General features: G+C 44.7%; 1 protein-coding gene across 2 annotated transcripts in view; it reads left to right on the top strand.

Moving 5' to 3' along the window:
• Window positions 1-5,896, top strand: part of LOC117358071 (serine/arginine-rich splicing factor 12-like) — a 131,934-nt gene extending 126,038 nt beyond the window's left edge. For both annotated transcript variants that reach the window (XM_033939518.1, XM_033939519.1), the window contains one exon: window positions 4,333-5,896. In XM_033939518.1, the coding sequence (XP_033795409.1) occupies window positions 4,333-4,705 (373 nt within the window). In that variant the 3' untranslated portion in view covers window positions 4,706-5,896. The remainder of the gene's footprint in view (window positions 1-4,332) is intronic.
• The last annotated feature ends 15,500 nt before the right edge of the window (window positions 5,897-21,396 follow it).

The following is a 21,396-nucleotide window of genomic DNA, read 5'->3' as shown; positions in this document are numbered from 1 at the left end:
GTTAACTGCATGGGTAAAAGACTGGCTCAGTGGTAGACTTCAGAGGGTGGTGGTGAACGGTACTCTCGCCGAAACGTCAGAACTGATCAGTGGAGTGCCGCAGGGTTCAGTCTTGGGTCCGATCCTATTTAATATCTTCATAAGGGACCTGGCTCAAGGGCTTCGAGGGAAAATTGCATTATTCGCTGATGATGCCAAACTGTGCAACATAGTAGGCAAAAGCATAGTGCCCGACTGCATGACGCAGGACCTACTCTTACTGGAACTCTTACTGGCAACTAAGTTTTAATGTCAAAAAGATAAAGAACCCCTACTGTAATTATCCAATTAATCATAAACAATGAGAGGCATGAGTAGAATGCACAAACATTATTAAACATTAAGCATCATTAAATATTAACCGGTAATTATCATTTTTTTCATATGTGAAACATCTTTATTAAATTCTCAATACATTTTAAAATTTCAAAACATTTAAAACACAAAATAAGATGAGACAGACATAAACAACATCAAATACAGATACAATATAAATATAAGTATATAAAGAGTAGATAGGATAAAAGAAACAATGGTATTACAGGGGCTCAAAAGAGACCACACAAAGTGAAGGTGAGCAAATACTTAACTGAAAGGTCCAGAAAACTTAATAGAAGAGCAACCCGACCATCCTTGAATCAATCGGTTCATAAAGCGTGACATAGTTCAAATCCACTCGAAAGTTAAAGTGCTGATGTGTAGTGATAAAAAAGTTGTGCAATATCGTGTGCAAAGTCATTCCAATTCATTCCAGAAATATAGAGAAATCAACTCAAATGTAGAGAAATGCTGTAAAATTGGTATCAGAGACGTTCCACATTCGGCCAGACACAAGCCAGGGTCTGGACGAAAACAAAGTTCCTAGCCCTCCTCAACACAGGCCGTGTTTCGATAGAATCTTTATCAAGAGGAGGAACAGATCGGGTGGCGAGTCCATACCGGAACTACCAGCAGCATCATGGAAGAAAGCGGAAGGTTGTGTTTCTTATTGCTCTCACTTCTGCCCGTCGGGTCAGTGAACTTCAAGCCATGGTTGCGGACCCTCCTTTCACTGTCTTCCATCATGATAAGGTGGTTCTCCGTACCCATCCTAAGTTCTTGCCTAAGGTTGTTTCTGAGTTTCACATCAACCAATCCATTGTTCTCCCTGTGTTTTTTCCGAAGCCCCATTCTCACCCTGGAGAAGTGGCTCTGCATTCTCTTGATTGTAAGCGTGCGCTGGCTTTCTACTTGAAGCGCACTGCTCCTCATCGTTCTGCTCCCCAGCTGTTCCTCTCTTTCGATCCTAATCGCTTGGGTCGTTCTGTTTTTAAGCGAACCATTTCTAACTGGTTGGCCGCTTGTATCTCTTTTTGTTATGCTTAGGCCGGTCTCTCCCTGCCGGGTCGAGTCTCAGGCCACAAGGTCAGAGCGATGGCGGCATCTGTTGCTTTCCTTCACTCGACTCCACTTAAGGAAATCTGTAAGGCTGCCACTTGGTCCTCGGTTCATACGTTTACCTCGCACTACTGCCTGGATGCTTTCTCCAGGCATGATGGCCTTTTTGGCTAGTCCGTTTTACAAAATCTGTTCTCCTAAATTGCCAACTCTCCCTCCATCCCATTCTGGTTAGCTTGGAGGTCTCCCACATGTAGAGAATATGCTGCCTGCTTGTCCTGTGATAAAGCACGGGTATTATCCAGGGACAGCAGGCAGATATTCTCACAACCCACCCACCTCCCCGTGGTTGGCTTCTTTGCTAGCTATCTGAACTGAGGACACGCTGAGGAGACACATGCCCTAGACCGGGCGGGAGGGACACGCGCGGGCCAATCGCAAGCTTGTAGGTCTTCAAGCAAGTCTGCTTGCGAAAACATCCACTAGGGGGCTCTGTCGGTGATGTCACCCACATGTAAAGAATATCTGCCTGCTGTCCCTGGATAACACCTGTTACGGTAAGTAACTGTGCTTTCCTGCAATTCCTTCTGCTATGCTCAGGCTTTGCTGCAGCTTGAGGGATGTGTGAGAGCACACAAAGCCCGAACTATGGCAGCATCGGTGGCTTTTTTGCATTCCACTCGTGTTGAAGATATTTGCAAAGCAGCTACTTGGTCCTCAATTCACACTTTTACATTTTACTACTGTCTGGAATCCTATTCCAGATGAGATGGTCGTTTCAGCCAACCAGTTTTACAGAATTTATTTTCTTCCTATTGTCCAACTCTCCCACCATCCCATAAGCTAGAGAATCCTACATGTGAGAACATGCTGCCTGTTTGTCCAAGGACAAAGCACAGTTACTTACCGTAACAGGTGTTATCTGGGGACCTCAGGCAGATAGTCTCGCATCTCTCCCAACTTCCCTGGCTGGCTTCTTAGCTTTTTTATGAAATGAGGAAGTGCAAGTGGATGTCGGGTGGGAAGGCACTCACAGGTGTGCGGTGTGAGAAATCTCAAAGCTTCTTAAGTTTAAAGTGACTGCACTTTTAGCACTGTCCTTTCTGGGCTCTGTGGATGGCGTCATCCACATGTAAGAATATCTGCCTACTGTCCCTGGATAACACCTGTTATGGTAAGTAACTGTGCTTTAAATATCCATCTTTCTGTGATACAACCAAAGCAGTTTGCTAATTATATGCATCACTGTTCTCTTTGTTTTCCTTTGATATTCGAGGACTGTGATCTTTTCTCCTTCCTTACCGCAGTGGTAACACCTAGGTTACAAGAGTTAGGCAAATATATTTAGATTATTTACCACCCTTGCACTAGCATCATGGGATTCAGCCATATGTATGGTTGATTTTTTTTTTCCATGGACAAGGAGAATTTTTATTTATTTATTTGTTTTTTTTTATACCATTCTTCCCAGGGAGCTCAGAATGGTTTACATTAATTTATTCAGGTACTCAAGCATTTTTCCCTGTCTGTCCTGGTGGGCTCACAATCTATCTAATGTACCTGGGGCAATGGGGAGATTAAGTGACTTGCCTGGGGTCACAAGGAGCAGCGTGGGTTTGAACCCACAACCTTAGGATGCTGAGGCTGTAGCTTTAACCACTTCACCACACTGCTTATCTGTAATGGAGGTTCTCTATGGACAGTAGGATAAATCAGCCACACAAGCCTTTCACCTCATCTCAATGTTGAAAATGCCTTTACAGTTGAAGGTAGCTTAATAATAATAATAATAATTTTATTCTTATATACCGCCAGACCAAAATGGTTTTAGGCGGATCACAACAAATGAAGCTGGTACAAAGCAGATAAAAGTACATCAAATTATGAATATAAAGGACTCAATTAAAAAATAAACATGAAATATTATGATACAAGCCTGTCAGATAGTTGTGTCTTTAACAATTTTCTAAAATCAAAATAAGAAGGGACCTCTAACATATTTTTACCGAACCATACATTCAATTTAGCAGCCTGAAACGAGAGGGTTCTCTCAAGAAACTTCTTATAACGACAGAATTTTGTGGAGGGATACGTAAACAGAAGTGCTCTGCATGTAATCTTATTTGACTGGTTCAAAGAAAAATGGGAAACTGCATAACCTGGTGACATACCGAAGACTGATTTATAACAAATGCATGAAAATTTAAACAAAACGCTGGACTCAATCGGCAACCAGTGGAGTTTCTGTTAAAAAGGAGTAATATGCTCCCATTTTTTTAAGTTGTAGAATGGATGGAAGGGGGGGAGTGGCTTTGGCCACTCGAGTGAATACCCTAGCACAGTGGTCCCCAACCAACCAGTAGGGTTTTCAAGAGAGCCCTAATGAATATGCATGGGGCAGATTTGCATGCCTGCTACCTCTCATTATACACAAATCTCAGCCATGCATATTCATTAGGGCTATCCCAAAAACCCGACTGGCTGGTTGTCCTCCAGGACAGGGTTGGGGACCACTGCCCTAGCATACCCTTAGCTTTTCTAGATTCATTTAGGCTATGGGACAGAGGATCCAGTCTGGTGCTATTAGAATGACATGGCTCATGTATGTAGCTGATTTATTCTGCTGTCCACAGAGAACTTCCATTAGAATTAAGTAATCCCTTTTTTATCGGTTTCAGTACCTCTACCAAGGATAGTTTTTATATTTTATGTTCTTTCCTGAAAATTAGTGTACATGCAAGATTTTGTCCTTTTGCAGCCAAGAGTATATAGATAGTAATAGTAATTGGGATTTCAGCTTGTGGCTACAATAATTATGGGAACCAACTTAGCATTGCATTGGAATCTTTAACAGCTGAAAAATATCTAAGCCTTGTATTATGGAATCCTTTCTCTTATGTTTTGAATGTTTTGCAGGTCAAGACACAGACGACATTCTTATAGTCAGTCCAAGTCCCGCTCCAAATCACTACCCAGGTGTTCTAGCTCAGCAAGACGCTCAAGTACACCTAGGCGAAACGGTGGATCTAGAGGTCGTTCACGATCAAAGTCATTTCAGCAAAATTCAAAATCTGTAGCCAGATCACAATCTCGGTCACCTCACAGGAAATCTAGGTCTGGAATAAAATCACAATGTAGTAGAAAGGATTCTGGTTCACCTGCAAGATCTCATTCAAAATCTCCACAAAGACATGTCAACAGTGAGAGCAAAACACTGAAACGCTCTCGTTCTCGTTCTCGGAATCATCAGCGCAAGAATAGTCGACAATATGTATCTGAAGATGACTGATGGTGATGTGAAATCAAGATTAATAAACCTGTTACAGTAACAGATCAGATTCAAGATGTACATTGTGCAAGGCTTGTGGTCAGGTTTTCTTCTTGAATAGAGGCAAGGGGTAAGATCAGTGTTTGTGAATTCTCAGAAAACTGATCTTGTTTTCCAGTGCAAATTACAAAAAATCATGAAACAAAATTAGTAATTTTTTAAAACTTTAAGAAATACTTAAATATATACCTAATCCTGTATCCCATAATGTATAGATTTGAAAGTGCTTTTTTGAAACATGTAGTCTGAAACTTAGGATCCTACTGAAAATATAAACAAAAATTACAAAATATGTACAATAGTTGTATTTCACAAATACAGAAATTATGTTGAAAATTAAACTTGATGTTTCTTTACGTCCATTCAAGTAAGAGACCATGCCATTAAAAGAAAACATAATCTTGTTCGTAGATGGACAATTTGTCACTGTAGCAATTTTACAAATATTAGGTGTGTCTGCAAACAGCTTTTGTGTTATGATCGAGTATTGAGAATGATCTGCTATGGATTTCCTTGAATATATTCTTGAGAAATATTGTGTAAACCTTTGAAATAATGTAATAGACAAACTGTTCTGTCAAAATACAGTTATATAGACCTTTAATTTGGTATGCAAAACAAAATATGCTTCATCAAGATTGTCAGATTAATGGCAAGAGCTTTTTATTGCACTGTGGTTCAGTAACCTTTTTGAATAGGTGAATAGCTCCATTTTTTGTAGGTAAGTAATTTTTCATTTAGTTCAGTTAGGAGTATTTGTTAAGCTTTAGCAAGTTGATAGTTTAGTATGTTCTTTGCATGTAACTCTTACTTGTGAATGTTCCTACTTGGCTTTCTTTAAATGGCTTCCCACCCCCTTTAAGTGTGTTGATGATTGCTCTGATTGTTTGTATTGCCTGATCTCTGGCAACTTGCATATATCTTCGAATATTTCATTTTATGATTATTCCATAAACATTTTCATATGTTTCTGTTTAAATATGCTATATTGGGTTTGTTCTAAGGGGGCTTCCTTTAATTATAGAATATTTTTGGAAAAGATGGGATTTATTTGCATTCTGTGTTGAATTTGACTTTGTTCATGACCTGCTCTGTTGTAACACATTTACAAAAGAACAGATGGTTTATAAATAAATTTTTTTAAAGAAATTATGAATGGGATCGTGTTTTGAGGTCTGTAATCTAACATAGTAGATGATGGCAGATAAAGACCCGAATGGTCCATCCAGTCTGCCCAACTTGATTCAATTTAAATTTTTTCTTCTTAGCTATTTCTGGGCAAGAATCCAAAGCTCTATCCGGTACTGTGCTTGGGTTCCAACAGACAAAATCTCTGTCAAAACCTACTCCAGCCCATCTACACCCTCACAGCCATTGAAGCCCTCTCCAGCTCGTCCTCTCCCAAATGGCTATATACAGACCATGCAAGTCTGCCAAGTATTGGCCTTAGTTCAATATTTAATATTATTTTCTGATTCTAGATAATCTGTGTTCATCCCACGCTTCTTTGAACTCAGTCACCGTTTTCCTGTCCACCACCTCTCTCGGGAGCACATTCCAGGCATCCACCACCCTCTCTGTAAAGTAGAATTTCCTAACATTGCCCTTGAATCTACCACTCCTCAACCTCAAATTCTGTCCTCTGGTTTTACCATTTTCCTTTCTCTGGAAAAGATTTTGTTCTACGTTAATAGCCTTCAAGTATTTGAACGTCTTAATCATATCTCCCCTGTTCCTCCTTTCCTCTAGGGTATACATATTCAGGGCTTCCAGTCTGTCTTCATACGTCTTCTGGCCCAAGCCTCCTATCATTTTCGTTACCCTCCTCTGGACCGCTTCAAGTCTTCTTACGTACTTCACCAGATATGGTCTCCAAAACAGAACACAATACTCCAAGTGGGGCCTTACCAATGACCTGTACAGGGGCATCAACACCTTCTTCCTTCTACTGGCTGTGCCTCTCTTTACACAGCCCAGCATCCTTCTGGCAGCAGCCACTGCCTTTTCACACTTTTTTTTTGCCTTTAGATCTTTGGATACTATCACCCCAAGGTCCCTCTCCCCGTCCATGCATATCAGCTTCTCACCTCCCAGCATATACGGTTCCTTCCGATTATTAATCCCCAAATGCATTACTCTGCATTTCTTTGCATTGAATTTTAGTTGCCAGGCATTAGACCAATCCTTTAACTTTTGCAGATCCTTTTTCATATTTTCTGCTCCCTCTTCGGTGTCTACTCTGTTACAAATCTTACACTGTTAACATAAACATAAACGGTACCTCATCCCCTCCCTGGAAGCCGATATGTGGAGTCCCGCAAGGCTCACCCCTCTCTCCTATCCTTTTCAATATTTACATGTCCTCTTTGAAACTCCTTCATCTGTCCCCCCTGGAAGCTCTCTACACCTATGCTGACGATATCCTCATCCTCCTTGAGACCGACTCGAACCTCACTAACCTCGCTGAGAACATATCCGCATGTATAATGAACCTTCAATCCTGGGCACATTCTGTACAAATGAAATTGAACGAATCCAAAACAAAACTACTTTGGCTCGGCCCAATATTAGGTCATTTACCCACCTCCATCCATTATCTTCCGGCTCCACTCTTCAGCTTGAGTTTTCAAGCAAAGTCCTTGGCATCATCATAGACTCCTCTCTCTCCTTCAATGACCACCTCAACTTCTTGGTAAAAAAATGCTTCTTTAGTCTTCATATGCTGAGGAAAGTGAGATCGCACTTTCATCATTCTCACTTCGTCGTCCTTGTTCAATCCACCATCCTCTCTAGACTGGATTTTTGCAACTCCATCTATTTAAGCCTAACTAAAAAAAAACTCCATAGACTTCAGCTAATCCAGAACGCCACAGCCAAGCTTATTTTCGCTAAAGGCAAGTTTGACCACGTCTCCCCACTCCTGTCCAAACTTCACTGGCTCCCAGTTCACTCCAGAGTTCTCTTTAAATGTGCTGTTTAGCTTTCAAGATCCTACATGGCATCCTCCCTCCCGTTATCCCTCTCTTCTGGAACTCCTCTAACCCTAATTCCACTAGATCTTCCCAAAAACTGAAACTATCATTCCCCTCTGCAAAAGGTATATCCCGCGTAGTAAAACTAGGAATATCCCTCCCCTTTAGAACCACAGAACTCTGGAACAACCTCACATCCCCGCTCAGAATTTCAAGCTCCCTCCAATCCTTCCGCAAACACCTGAAAACTTGGCTCTTTTCAAAAATCTAACACCTCTCGCTCTTTGGTACCCTGTCCCTCTTTATCTTCCTAGCTCCTTTCCTATAACCCTTCATTGTAGCTCCTTTTCAACCTAACCCTGTAAACCGTGCTGAGCTCTACGCTTGTGGAGATGGCGCAGTATACAAACCTAAGGTTTAGTTTAGTTTAGTTTATAATCTGCAAAAAGGCACACTTTTCCTTCTAACCCTTCAGCAATGTCACTCGCAAACATATTGAACAGGATCGGCCCGAGCACCGAACCCTGAGGGACTCCACTACTCACCTTTCCTTCCTCCGAGCAACTTTCATTAATCACTACCCTCTGTCCGACAACATCTTGTTCATTTGGCACGATTTACCTTTTGTAAAGCCGTGTTGCCTCGGATCCTGTAACCCATTAGATTCAAGGAAGTACATTATATAATGTGCTAGTTACTATAGAATTTTTTTCTTGAATCTTTGTGAAAAAAAAATTCTCTTGAGGAGAAGCGGGCATCCTATTCTCACATATATGCATTTATTTCCTGTGCACTAGGGATGGTATGCTGACCATGGGTCTTCCATCCATTCCAGTGAGTCCATTGCAGGAGATACTGATCAGTTTTCAGCACCTCCTCCTTTTCCCTGCTCTCTGCTGCTCCCAGCCTGCAGGAGCAACTTTGATCTGCTAGTTTTTGCGAGATTATTTATTTATTTGAATCTGAGAATTCACGTTCCAGTAAAGCTCCAGTGACTGCCTACCCTGTGTTAGAGGAGCAGACTTTGATCTGCAGCTGACAGGTGGATTTTGCGGGGTCCTGCTCAGCCAGCTTGCTTGAATTGTGGAGCTTGGGGTTTTCTCCTGCTTGGCTCACTCATTGGCTTGATCAGGAGTATTGGTGCAGGCTGTACGGACACCAATTGCGTTTCTTCAGAGCGCACATGGTGTCGGCTGCATTTTTCTCCCCCTGCTCGCAGCATTTGGATCCTGGTCCCGGGGGTTGAGGATTCAAAAGAGGCAGCTTTCCTGTGGTAGAGGTCCTCTCCATTCTCCAACCACCCTTAGAGGAGCTGAGGCAGGTTGCAGCACTTCTTCTAGTGTCTGGTCTGTGAGTAGAGCTGTCACATCCCACAGGGCAGTTTGCGGAGGGGGGGGGGGTGGCTGAAATTGATGTTTTTGGAAGTTTAATTTGATGTAGCCTTGTTCCTCTACCCCCAAAATCTTAAAATCAATGGTTTTTGCTGTCCTCCATTGAAGTTATTTTTTCAGTGGAAAATGCTAGTGGAGACCATTTGGATTTTTCCCAATTTTAATTCTAAGTTTTCAAACTTGTTTAAAGAGCCTCATTTTTTTATTCTAACCACCAGGGTTGGAGTCCTCTAGCTCCAATGACAGTTTCTGTCTGTTGGGCACCGGAAGCGTGCCTTTGCACCGCGTGTTCCATTGTGCAAGATGGAGAGACTGCCAAAAGATTATTGGGATGGTTGAAAGATGGTTTTGGTCTCTCAGAATCCCAGAATGCGGTGCTAGCACCTAGTAAAGGCTCTGTTAGCCCCAGATTGAAAAGAAAGTGCTCTAACCCTCTGGTAGGGGGTTCTCAGTCCTCTATGCTCTTTTTGCCTGACTTTGTGAACTTTCTCTGGCAAGCCTATATCAACGACACTAGCATGCCTTCTGTGTCAGTTGGAAACCATGCTTTCCCGAGGTCCCGCATCTGTTCTGCTAAAACCACCCGGTCTCCCACAGTTGGTCAGATGGAGTGTCAACACGATAGGAGGAAATGCATAATAAGTGAGTTGGTCTATATGCAAGAAGCGTTTATATCTTTGAGCCTATCTCGCCCATATTTTCAGAAACCTTCTTAACATTTCATTGGTTCTCTGAGGCAGGAACGAAATGTGTCATGTCGGAACCTGCAAGCTATAAGATAAGTTTGCCATTCAGATTTAAAACATAAAACAATATAAAATTATAAGAACAAAAGTGTAGCCTTAGTGGCACTAAATGCAAATAATTCAAACATCAGCATTCTTACAAAAAGTTTTTGAATATGCAATGATTGGGCGGTGAGGTAGTAGTGTTGAGGTTCTTCCCCTGTTGTTACCTCCATTTCTCTGAGCAGAAAATTCACTAACCGTTGTACGCAGTTTAAAATACATTATTGTGAAAATTTGAGTGATTTTTTTCATTGTATTCACCAATACAGGGCAAGCAGTGGCTTTCTCCATGTCTTTCTTAATAACAGACTATGGACCTTTCCTCCAGGAACTTGTCCAATCCTTTCTTAAAACCAGTTACGCTATCCACTCTTATTACATCCTCTGGCAATGTGTTCCAGAGCTTAACTATTCTCTGAGTGAAAAAAATGTTCCTCTATTGGTTTTAAAAGTATTTCCGTGTAACTTCGAGTGTCCTCTAGTCCAGTGGTTCCCAACCCTGTCCTGGAGGAACACCACGCCAATTGGGTTTTCAGGCTAGCCCTAATGAATATGCATGAAGCAAATTTGCATGCCTATCACTTCCATCATATGCAAATCTCTCTCATGCATATTCATTAGGGCTAGCCTGAAAACCCGATTGGCCTGGTGTTCCTCCAGGACAGGGTTGGGAATCACTGCTCTAGTCTTTGTAATTTTTGACAGAGCGAAAAATCGATCCACTTGTATCCTTTCTACTCCACTCAGGATTTTGTAGACTTCAATCAAATCTCCCCTCAGTCATCTCTTTTCTAAGCTGAAGAGCCCTAACTGTTTTAGTCTTTCCTCATACGAGAGGAGTTCCATCCCCTTTACTATCTTGGACGCTCTTCTTTGAACCTTTTCTAGCGCCACTATATCTTTCTTGAGATAAGGAGACCAGAATTGAATGCAATACTCCAAATGAGCGATACAGGGGCATTATGACATTTTGGTGGCCTATGTCACCAGAGTGCAATACATGCAGGTGGACTTCTGCAGCAAACTCTGGACCCAGGAGAGTGGTCTCTCTCCCCTCAGGCATTTCAGACCATAGTCAACCACTGGGGCAGAACAATGTTCGGCCTCATGGTGATGGCAAAGAACAACAAAGTAGTCTACTTCTTCAGCTGCAGATACAAGTCCGGAAGCACGGGGATCGACACCATGGTTTAGCCTTGGCCTGCAGACTAGTTCCTGTACATGTTTCCACCATGGCCTATGATATCAGAGTCCTGAGAAGAGTAGCCCGGCACCAGGGGCGAGTTGTTCTGGTAGCTCTGGACTTGCCCTGACACTTGTGATACTTGGACCTATATGTCTTCTGGATGGTCCCCCTTCAGTCTTCTGGATAATCCCTCAAGGGGATTATCTCTTGGAAGCTCCTCACAATCACCAGTTGCCCCAATTTTGTTCCAGGATTTACTCTCCCCTGTGTCTGGAAGAAGATGCTTTCTCCTGGACTGGACGGGCATGTTCTTATATGCATTTCTTCCAATTCCTCACATGTTGAGAACTCTGTTCAAACTCAAGAGAGAAGCAGCCACCATGATTCTCATTACACCACAGTGGCCCAAACATTGGTTCTCCCTTCGACTACAACTCAGTTCCAGGGAGCCCTTACCTCTTCCAGTATTTCCTACTCTGCTCACTCAGAATTAGGAATCACTTCTGCATCCCAACCTGCAATCACTACACCTGACAGCTTGGTTTCTCTCAGGCTGAGTTCGTCGGAATTAAGTCTCTCTCAGTCTGTTCAACATATTATTGACGCCTCCAGAAAACCAGCCACTCAACAATGTTATCAACAAAAGTGGACTATGTTCTCTTCCTGGTGTCATCTTCATCATCATGACCCAACTTCCTTGGATTATCTTCTTCATCTGTCTGACTCTGGACTGAAATCTACATCTATCAGAGTTCATCTCAGTTCTATTACAGCTTTTCACCTGCCAGTTGAGGGAAAACCTTTCATGGCCCATCCTTTAGTCTCCAGATTAATGAAATGACTTTTCAATGTGAAACCACCTCTCAAGCCGCCTCCTATAATCTGGGACCTTAATGTGGTACTTTCCAGCTTGATGAAGCAATCATTTGAACTAATGGCCACAGCTCATCTCAAGTTTCTCACCTGGAAAGTGGTCTTCCTTTTTCTCTCACATCTGCCAGGAGGGGTCAGCGAATTACAAGCATTAGTAGCAGATCCACCCTTCACAGTTTTTCATCATGACAAGGTACACATCCAAAGTTTCTTCCAAAAGTTGTCACTGAATTTCATCTTAATCAGTCAATTGTTCTACCAGGTTTTTTTTCCTAAACCTCATTCTCATCCAGGAGAAATCACTTTGCACACTTTGGACTGTAAACGGGCTTTGGCCTATTACATTGACCGGACAAAACCAATCGAAGATCTCCCCAACTGTTCATCTCATTTGATCCAAACAAGTTGGGGTATCCTGTTTCCAAGAGAACGATTTCCAACTATCTGGCTGCCTGCATCTCGTTCTGCTATGCTCAGACTGGACTGGCACTGGAGAGTCATTCCACAGCCCACAAAATTAGAGCTATGACAGCTTCTGTTACTTTCCTCAGATAAGAACATAAGAACATAAGCAGTGCCTCCGCCGGGTCAGACCATAGGTCCATCCCGCCCAGCAGTCCGCTCCCGCGGCGGCCCGAACAGGTCACGGCCTGTCTGAGTCACCAGAAGGGGCCCCCTTGCCACCTTGGTTTCCCATTGAGTCCTATCTTCCCATCGAAGTCCTAACCCTCCGGTCTTGCACATGCACGACCTGGTTGGATTTCTATACTTATTACCTGGTTAGCTTTCTATACCTGTGTTACATCTCAGCACCTCTCTCAGTATCCCACGATCCCCCTATCCCTCAGGAATCCGTCCAATCCCTGTTTGAATCCTTGTACCGTAGTCTGCCTGATCACTTCCTCCGGTAGCGCATTCCAAGTGTCCACGACCCTTTGGGTGAAAAAAAACTTCCTTGCATTTGTTCTGAACCTATCTCCCTTCAGTTTCTCCGAATGCCCCCTCGTGCCTGTTGACCCCTTCAGCCTGAAGAATCTGTCCCTATCCACCCTCTCTATGCCCCTCATGATCTTGAAGGTCTCTATCATATCTCCCCTGAGCCTCCTTTTTTCCAGAGAGAAGAGCCCCAGCCTATCCAACCTCTCGGCGTATGGGCAGTGTTCCAGCCCTCTTACCAGCTTCGTTGCTCTCCTTTGGACTCTCTCAAGTACCGCCATGTCCTTCTTGAGGTACGGCGACCAATATTGAACGCAGTATTCCAGATGTGGACGCACCATCGCTCGATACAATGGCATGATGACTTCCCGCGTCCTGGTTGTTATGCCCCTCTTTATGATGCCCAGCATTCTGTTGGCTTTTTTCGAGGCTGCTGCGCACTGTGCAGATGGCTTCATTGATGCATCCACCAGCACACCCAAGTCTCTCTCAAGACTGCTGTCTCCCAACATTGCCCCCCCCCAATTTGTAGTTGAACAACGGGTTCTTTTTCCCTATATGCATGACCTTGCATTTTTCCACGTTAAAGCTCATTTGCCATTTGTTTGCCCAGTCTTCCAGCTTGTCCAGGTCCCTTTGCAGGTCCTCACACTCCTCCCTGGACCTAACTCTGCCGCACAGTTTGGTATCGTCTGCAAATTTTATAACCTCGCACTTTGCCTCCTTTTCCAGGTCATTGATAAATATGTTGAAGAGTAATGGCCCCAGCACCGATCCCTGTGGCACACCGCTCGTGACTCCCCGCCAGTCAGAGTATTGTCCCTTTACTCCGACCCTCTGCAGTCTACCCGACAACCAGTGCTCGATCCATCTGTGCACATCCCCTCCCACCCCGTGGTTCCACAGCTTCCTAAGCAGCCTTTCATGTGGCACCTTGTCGAAAGCCTTTTGAAAATCAAGGTAAATGATGTCTATAGGTTCCCCATTGTCCACCCGACTGCTTATTCCCTCAAAGAAGTACAGAAGGTTCGTTAAGCATGACCTTCCCTTACAGAATCCATGCTGGCTTGTTCTCAGTAGGCCATGTCTCTCGATGTGCTCGCAAATACCGTCCTTGATCATAGCTTCCACCATCTTCCCTATAATTGAAGTCAGGCTTACCGGCCTGTAGTTCCCGGGGTCACCCCTCGATCCCTTCTTGAAGATAGGTGTGACATTCGCCAATTTCCAGTCCTCTGGTACCTCTCCAGTTTTCAAGGATAGGTTGCAAACATGCTGGATTGTGCCCGCTATTTCTTGTCTTAGTTCTTTCAGAACCCTTGGGTGGATCCCGTCTGGGTCCGGCGATTTGCCGCATTTTAACCTGTCTATCTGCTTGAGGACATCCTCCTTACTTACCTCTATGTGTTCTAATTTTTCAGCCTGTTCCCCACTCATGAGCTCCTCTGAGTCCGGTATATTAGATGTGTCTTCTCTCGTGAAAACCGACGAGAAGAACGTGTTCAACCTCTCAGCTACCTCTTTATCCTCCTTAATCACTCCCTTCCTATCCCCAACGGCCCCACCTCCTCTCTCGCTGGTCGCTTCCCCTTTACGTAACTGAAGAATGCCTTGAAGTTTTTCGCCTCCCTGGCCAGCCCCTCTTCGTATTTCCCTTTTGCTTTTCTAACCTCTTGGTGGCATTCCTTTTGGCATTTCCTGTGCGCCTGGTGATTTTCCTCCGTTGGGTCCTTTTTCCATCTCCGGAAGGACACTTTCTTGTCATTTATTGCCCTCTTTACTTCTGTTGAGATCCAAACCGGGTCCTTTGACCGCTTGTTCTTGCCGCCTTTCCTGAAACTTGGGACGTACATTCTTTGTGCTTCCTGCAGGGTGTTCCTGAATAGGGTCCAGGCGCTTCCTACAGTCTCCATCCTAAGGATGTTTTTGAGCTTCCTCCCCACCATTTCCCTCATAGCAACATAGTTCCCTTTCCTGAAGTTGAGCGCAGTTGTTGCGGTCCTCCTTACTGTGGGTGTCCCCCTTTCTAATGTGAATCGGATCGCGTTGTGGTCACTGTTGCCTAGTGGTCCTCCCACTTCTACCCCTCTTGCAGGCCCCCCTAATCCGTTTAGGATGAGGTCAAGAGTAGCACTCCCTCGCGTCGGTTCCCTGACTAGTTGCTCCATGAAGCAGTCCCTCACAGCTTCTACAAATCCTGTTTCCCTAGTGCAGTTGGAGTGACCCGTACTCCAGTCAATCCCCGGGTAGTTGAAGTCCCCCATCACTGTTACACTTCCAGTCCTGCATTCTTGTCTCAGTTCAGCTTCCAAGTCGTGTCCGATTTCCTCCGGCGTACCAGGTGGGCGATAGTACAGCCCCAGTTTTATGCCTGCACACTTGTTTCCCGGCAATTTGACCCATAGCGATTCCAGCCCTTCTGCCTTCTTTGCCATATCCATCCCGACCGAGTAGATAGAGTCCTTTATATATAGTGCTATGCCTCCCCCCTTCTTGTGGGTCCTGTCCCTCCTGTATAGCTTGTACCCCGGCAGCGCCACATCCCATTGATTTTCCTCTGTCCACCATGTTTCTGTAATTCCAATTATATCCAGGTCCTCCCCCTTGGCTACGACCTCTAGTTCACCCATCTTGGCCATGAGGCTTCTTGCATTTGCGTATAAGCACCGCAGGTCCCGTCGTTTTTCCTCCACCTCCGTATTTACCTGGGCCGCCTCCCCTTGAATTTCGGGCAGTTCTCCCGTTCCCTGTGCTTCTGCTTTGCCCTCAGCCTTTATCCTTGTAGCTTTCGGTTTCCCCACATTTCCGCCACCCCACTCCCCCGCTTTTCCTCTGGGTTTTCTAGCCCTACCGGCCCCCTCCTGGGCTATCATCCCTTGAGCCTCTGTTTGATCCCCCTCGCTTTGTGGCACCCCTATATTGCCCTCAGTTTTCGCCCTCATGCCACCCAGTCCCCCTGTGTCTCCCTGCCCCTTAGTCTCCTCCCAGCAAGCTCCCTTTACCTGGTGTTTCCCTCGCTGTCTGATCATAAGATTCACCGGTCTCTCTACTTCCTCCTTGCAGTCAGCCCGTTCAGCATCTGTTCTGGATACTGTTGTCCGAAGCGTTAACATCAGGTCAGCTGTCGGCTTTCCCCCTCTCCTCAGTTTAAAGCCCTCTCGATCTCCTTCCTCACATTGGCTGCCAGTAGTCTAGTTCCCGCTGTGCTCAGGTGCAGGCCGTCTCGCCGGTAGAGCTTGCTCTTTCCCCAGAAGGACGTCCAGTTCCTCACAAAGTGGAAGCCTTCCTCCTGGCACCATCTCCTCAACCATGCATTCACAGCCTGGAGGTCTGCCTGCCTCTTTGCATCTGCTCTCGGTACAGGCAGGATCTCTGAGAATGCTATCCTACGGGTACTCCGCTTCAGCTTTCGTCCCAGGGCCCTGAACTGGTCAGTCAGTGTGGCCATGCTGAAGTTCCTCCGGCTCACATCATTCGTTCCCATTGAGGAAATCTGTAAAGCTGCCACCTGGTCCTTAGTTCATACATTCACTCCTCACTACTGTCTGAAGTCTTTCTCCAGATGGGATGGGCACTTCAGTCAATCTGTATTACAAAATTTATTTTCTTAGGCCAACACTGCCACCATCCCATTTCTGTTAGCTTGGAGGTCATCCATTTGTTAGAATATGATGTCTGCTTGTCCTGGGATAAAGCACAATTACTTACAGTAACAGGTGTTATCCAGGGACAGCAGGCAGATATTCTCACATTCCACCAAGCTCCCCAGGTTGGCTTCTTAGCTGGCTTATCTTAACTGAGGGACCACGTGCCCTACGTTGTGTGGGAAGGTACTCGCTCATGCTCGGTTCGGGCTATCGCTAACTTTCTAAACACTTAAAGTGGTGATGCACTTTTGAAGTGATCTGTACCGGGGCTCCATCAGTGATGTCACCCATTCGTGAGAATATCTGCCTGCTGTCCCTGGATAACACCTGTTATGGTAAGTAACTGTGCTTTTCCTTCAAGGAGGCTTGGACATGGTTTTGGTGGTTTCTTCTGAAGGTTCAGGTGGCTGGAATTTCCTGTTTCAGAGACAAGAGTAACAGATTTTTCCCTTTATACACAACTGGATATTATAAGGTTCTTTAGGGGTGCTCTGAGGCTTAGGCCTCTGGTTCGCCAACCCTGTCCTTCCTGGAATCTTAACACCGTGCTGGAGGGGCTCTCAAGACCTCTGTTCAAACCCTTACAGGAGGCCCCTCTCATGGACCTGACTATTAAAACAGTCTTTCTAGTAGCCAGAATTGCAGGTCTTATACTGCAGGAATCCTTACCTCCATATCACGGATGCAGGGGTCTTTTTGCAGACTGTCCCTTCAGCATTTCATATCAACGGGAGGTTAGGCTTCCAGGTTTCCAGTCTTCTGGTTCTAGAAAGTTTTGAAGGTGTTGGATATCCAGAGGGCTATCTTGTGCTACCTGGAAGTTACGAATGAATTTTGTCTCTCAGACCATCTCTTTGTTTTGATGAATCCAGCAAAGAAGGGGAGGCTGGCTTCCAAAGCTACCATTTCAAGATGGATTAGGTCAGTTATTTTATTATTTCATCCTCCTACATTGTTTGCAGAAAGCAGCCTCCTTTCGCTCTTCAAGCACATTCGACGAGAGGGGTTACTGCCTCATGGACGGAATCTAGAAGAATTCCGCCAGGTGAAATTTGTCAAGCGATGACTTGGTCGTCTCTTCACACCTTCACCATATTTTATAGGGTGGACATGGCGGCACAGGAGGACTCCTCATTTGGAGCCTCAGTTTTTCGAGCATGCTTATCTCTCCCAACCAGGGTTTCGGGGACTGCTTTCTAGTGCAGGCTATGTGCGTCTGGACAGAAACCCACCCGGGTTTCAGGGCGCAGGCTGCCGTTCCCACCCCCGACCATGTGGTAGAGGATCTGTGGGGGCGGTGGTTGGTGCGGTGTCTGGCTGGCTGGCAGTTCAAATATCTTCCTTCCTGTGCATTTGGAGCTGTTGTTGAGACAGAAGGATCCTGGGCTGTATAAAGAGAGGCTTAGTCAGTAGAAGGAAGAAGGTGTTGATGCCCCTGTACAGGTCATTGGTGAGGCCCCACTTGGAGTATTGTGTTCAGTTTTGGAGATCGTATCTGGCGAAAGACGTAAGAAGACTTGAGGCGGTCCAGAGGAGGGTGACAAAAATGATAGGAGGCTTGCGCCAGAAGACGTATGAGGAGAGACTGGAAGCCCTGAATATGTATACCCTAGAGGAAAGGAGAGACAGGGGAGATATGATTCAGACGTTCAAATACTTAAAGGGTATTAACGTAGAACAAAATCTTTTCCAGAGAAAGGAAAATGGTAAAACCAGAGGACATAATTTGAGGTTGAGGGGTGGTAGATTCAGGGGCAATGTTAGGAAATTCTACTTTACGGAGAGGGTGGTGGATGCCTGGAATGCGCTCCCGAGAGAGGTGGTGGAGAGTAAAACTGTGACTGAGTTCAAAGTAGCGTGGGATGAACACAGAAGATTTAGAATCAGAAAATAAGATTAAATATTGAACTAGGCCAGTTACTGGGCAGACTTGCACGGTCTGTGTCTGTGTATGGCCATTTGGTGGAGGATGGGCAGGGGAGGGCTTCAATGGCTGGGAGGGTGTAGATGGGCTGGAGTAAGTCTTAACAGAGATTTCGGCAATTGGAACCCAAGCATAGTACCGGGTAAAGCTTTGGATTCTTGCCCAGAAATAGCTAAGAAGAAAAAAAAAAAAAAAATTTAAATTAAATCAGGTTGGGCAGACTGGATGGACCATTCGGGTCTTTATCTGCCGTCATCTACTATGTTACTATGTTAAAAAGTCCTTTCTCTTCATTCAGCTGCTGAAAATCGCTGACAGGCAAAAAGGCACTACACACTTTGAGTAACTCCTTTATTTCCTATGGGAACTTCTGGAGTGGCTTAAAATCCGTTTTTCACAGTTTCTGTGGGTAGAGTTCAGGTCCCCCCACCTCCCCAGACCCCAAATCTCTTTTTTTTTATTTTTGGAAATTTGTTATTTTTGCTGTTTTTGGCGTGAATTCATGATGGCGGCCATCATAGATTTTCAAATTGATTTTTTTTTTTTTCTACTAACTTCTTTTTCTGCCTCAAAAACCCCTCAATTTGATAAAAAATAATTTGGGATGGACTCCCCAGCCTCTAATCTATTGAATTTCTGCAGTGATTGCGCCGGATCAGTATCTGTGGAGGAGAACACAGGGGAAGGGGGCAGGAACTTCAAATTTGGCCTCTTCTGCAGTCTCATGGGCTGGGGAGCTGAATTTCTGCAGATTTTAGAACAGCCTAAAGTGGATAGTGTTGTGGTGTAGGTAATCAGGCATACAGCCCTCCCTAGTGAAGGGGTGTGTGATGCTTAGGGATTATCAGGATCGTAGAATGGATATTATGTTGAAAAAGATTTTTGAAATGGTGACTTTGGGGCTGAAGACGGTGGTGGCTGCTCCCTTTGTGGCACGTGCCTGTCATTCTAGATTACACAGCGCGTCCTCTGCAGACCTTCTTTCTTGTCTGCCGCTGATCATGGATCGGGTGAATTATGTAGCAGACACCCTTTATGATCACATTCGCATTCTTGGCAAGGTCTCAACTTATGATGTGTTTATGAGTCAGACTCTTTGGATCCGTAATTGGGCAGGGGACGCCTCCTCTAAGGCTATTCTGAGTAAACTTCCCTTCAAGGGCCAGCTTCTATTTAGTAAAGGCCTGGACGATCTTATGACCAATGTGGCTGAATGCTATCTTAAATCTCTCCCTGTATATAAGTCTCTCGTTAGCCTGTGGGTGGGTTGTAATTTTCATTCCTCCCGTAGGTTTCGTCAGGGCTCATCAGGATCTTCCTCTCAAAGATATTCCTAGAGCTACTGCCCTCAAAACAACAATTCCATTTCCAGGTGGCCTCTACCTTTCGAGCAGCGACTGCTCCTAAGAAGACCCAATGATGCCAGAAGTCAGTCAGAGCTGCCTCAGATTGGGGGTCACATGTCTGTTTTATCAGGCATGGACTCGGGTGTCATCGGATCAATGGGTGCTGGACATCATTCGGGAGGGGCACAAGATAAACTTCTTTTGTATTACATTAAATTACATTACATTTGTGATTTCTATTCCGCCTGTGCCTTGTGGTTCTAAGCGGATTACAGTTAAAAGAGATCAGGACATTACCGAGAGAATTACATTAAAACGATTTAAGTAAATGAAATGTTGTGGTATAGAAATACAAGTATAAGATATCTGGATTTATCGATAGAGTAACTTAACAGGGTTCAAGTAGTTACAAGGTTCAGTGGGGAAAACAATATAGGCAACTGAAGAAAGATACCTAACTTTGAAGGAATCAGTTAAGGGAGATGCTTATTTAGGAGAAGGTTAAATGGATACCTAAGGGAGATGCTTATTTAGGAGTTTGGATATTTTTGGTAAATGAGGTTCAAGGGGATGACTAGTGTGTTATTTGCTGGGGAGAGTGCATGTGCGATTGGGGAGGGGAATATTAAGTAAGGACGTGTTTTTTGAAAAGAAATGTTTTGATTTCTTTCCTAAACACTTTGATGTCTGTTGTTTTGATCATCAGTTTGGTGATGGTGGGGTCAATTTTCGCTGCCTGAGTTGCTAGAAGGTTGTCGTAAAGTTTCTTATGTCGGGTACCATTATGAGGGGGGAAGGTGAAAAGATTCTGAGTTCTTCTTGATCTGGGTAGTCGGTAGCGGCAAAGACGATTGTTCAGGTAATTGGGGGCCATACCATGGGTTACTTTGAAAAGTAAGCAGTAGAGTTTGAATTGAGTTCTTGCTTTTATCGGAAGCCAGTGAGAGTCTATATAGGCTTGCCTCTGGTGCTCTTTCTGGATTCCCCGGTGAGTTGGCCGGAAAAAGAGGTCCAAGTTTGTGCCTCCATGCAACATCTACTGGACTTTGCAGCAATAGAACCCATTCCAGAGCAAGAATTGGGCTTAGGCAGATACTCCTTGTACTTTATCGTGCCAAAGAAAGGCTCAGAAGACTGGAGACCTGTTCTGGACCTAAAATTGGTCAACCGCTTCTTGAGGGTTTCCCATTTCCGGATGGAGACGTACGCACAGTCATAGCACCTGTCTTTCCAGGAGAGTTTCTGGCATCCTTGGATCTCACAGAGGCTTACCTCTCTATTCCAATCTACCTGGAGTATCATAGGTTTCTGCGTTTGTGTTATGCAACAACATTTCCAGTTCACTGCTCTACCCTTAGGCCTTACCATGGTGCCTTGCACATTCACAAAGGTGATGATAGTTCTGGCGGCCTTTGTCTGGTGGTAGGGGAATCAGGTTCATCCTTACCTGGACAACTGGTTGATTTGAGCTCCCATCTCGTTCGCTGTGCGAGAGTGTGGTGGAAACGGTGATATCTCAGTTGCAGGTGTTGAGGTGAATTGTCAACATCAAGAAGAGCAATTTGACACCCTCCCAGACAGAGTATCTG

This window comes from Geotrypetes seraphini, chromosome 3, assembly GCF_902459505.1.
Source record: "Geotrypetes seraphini chromosome 3, aGeoSer1.1, whole genome shotgun sequence".
In the NCBI taxonomy this organism is placed as follows: Eukaryota; Metazoa; Chordata; class Amphibia; order Gymnophiona; family Dermophiidae; genus Geotrypetes; species Geotrypetes seraphini.
This window is presented reverse-complemented; position numbering and strand designations above follow the sequence as displayed.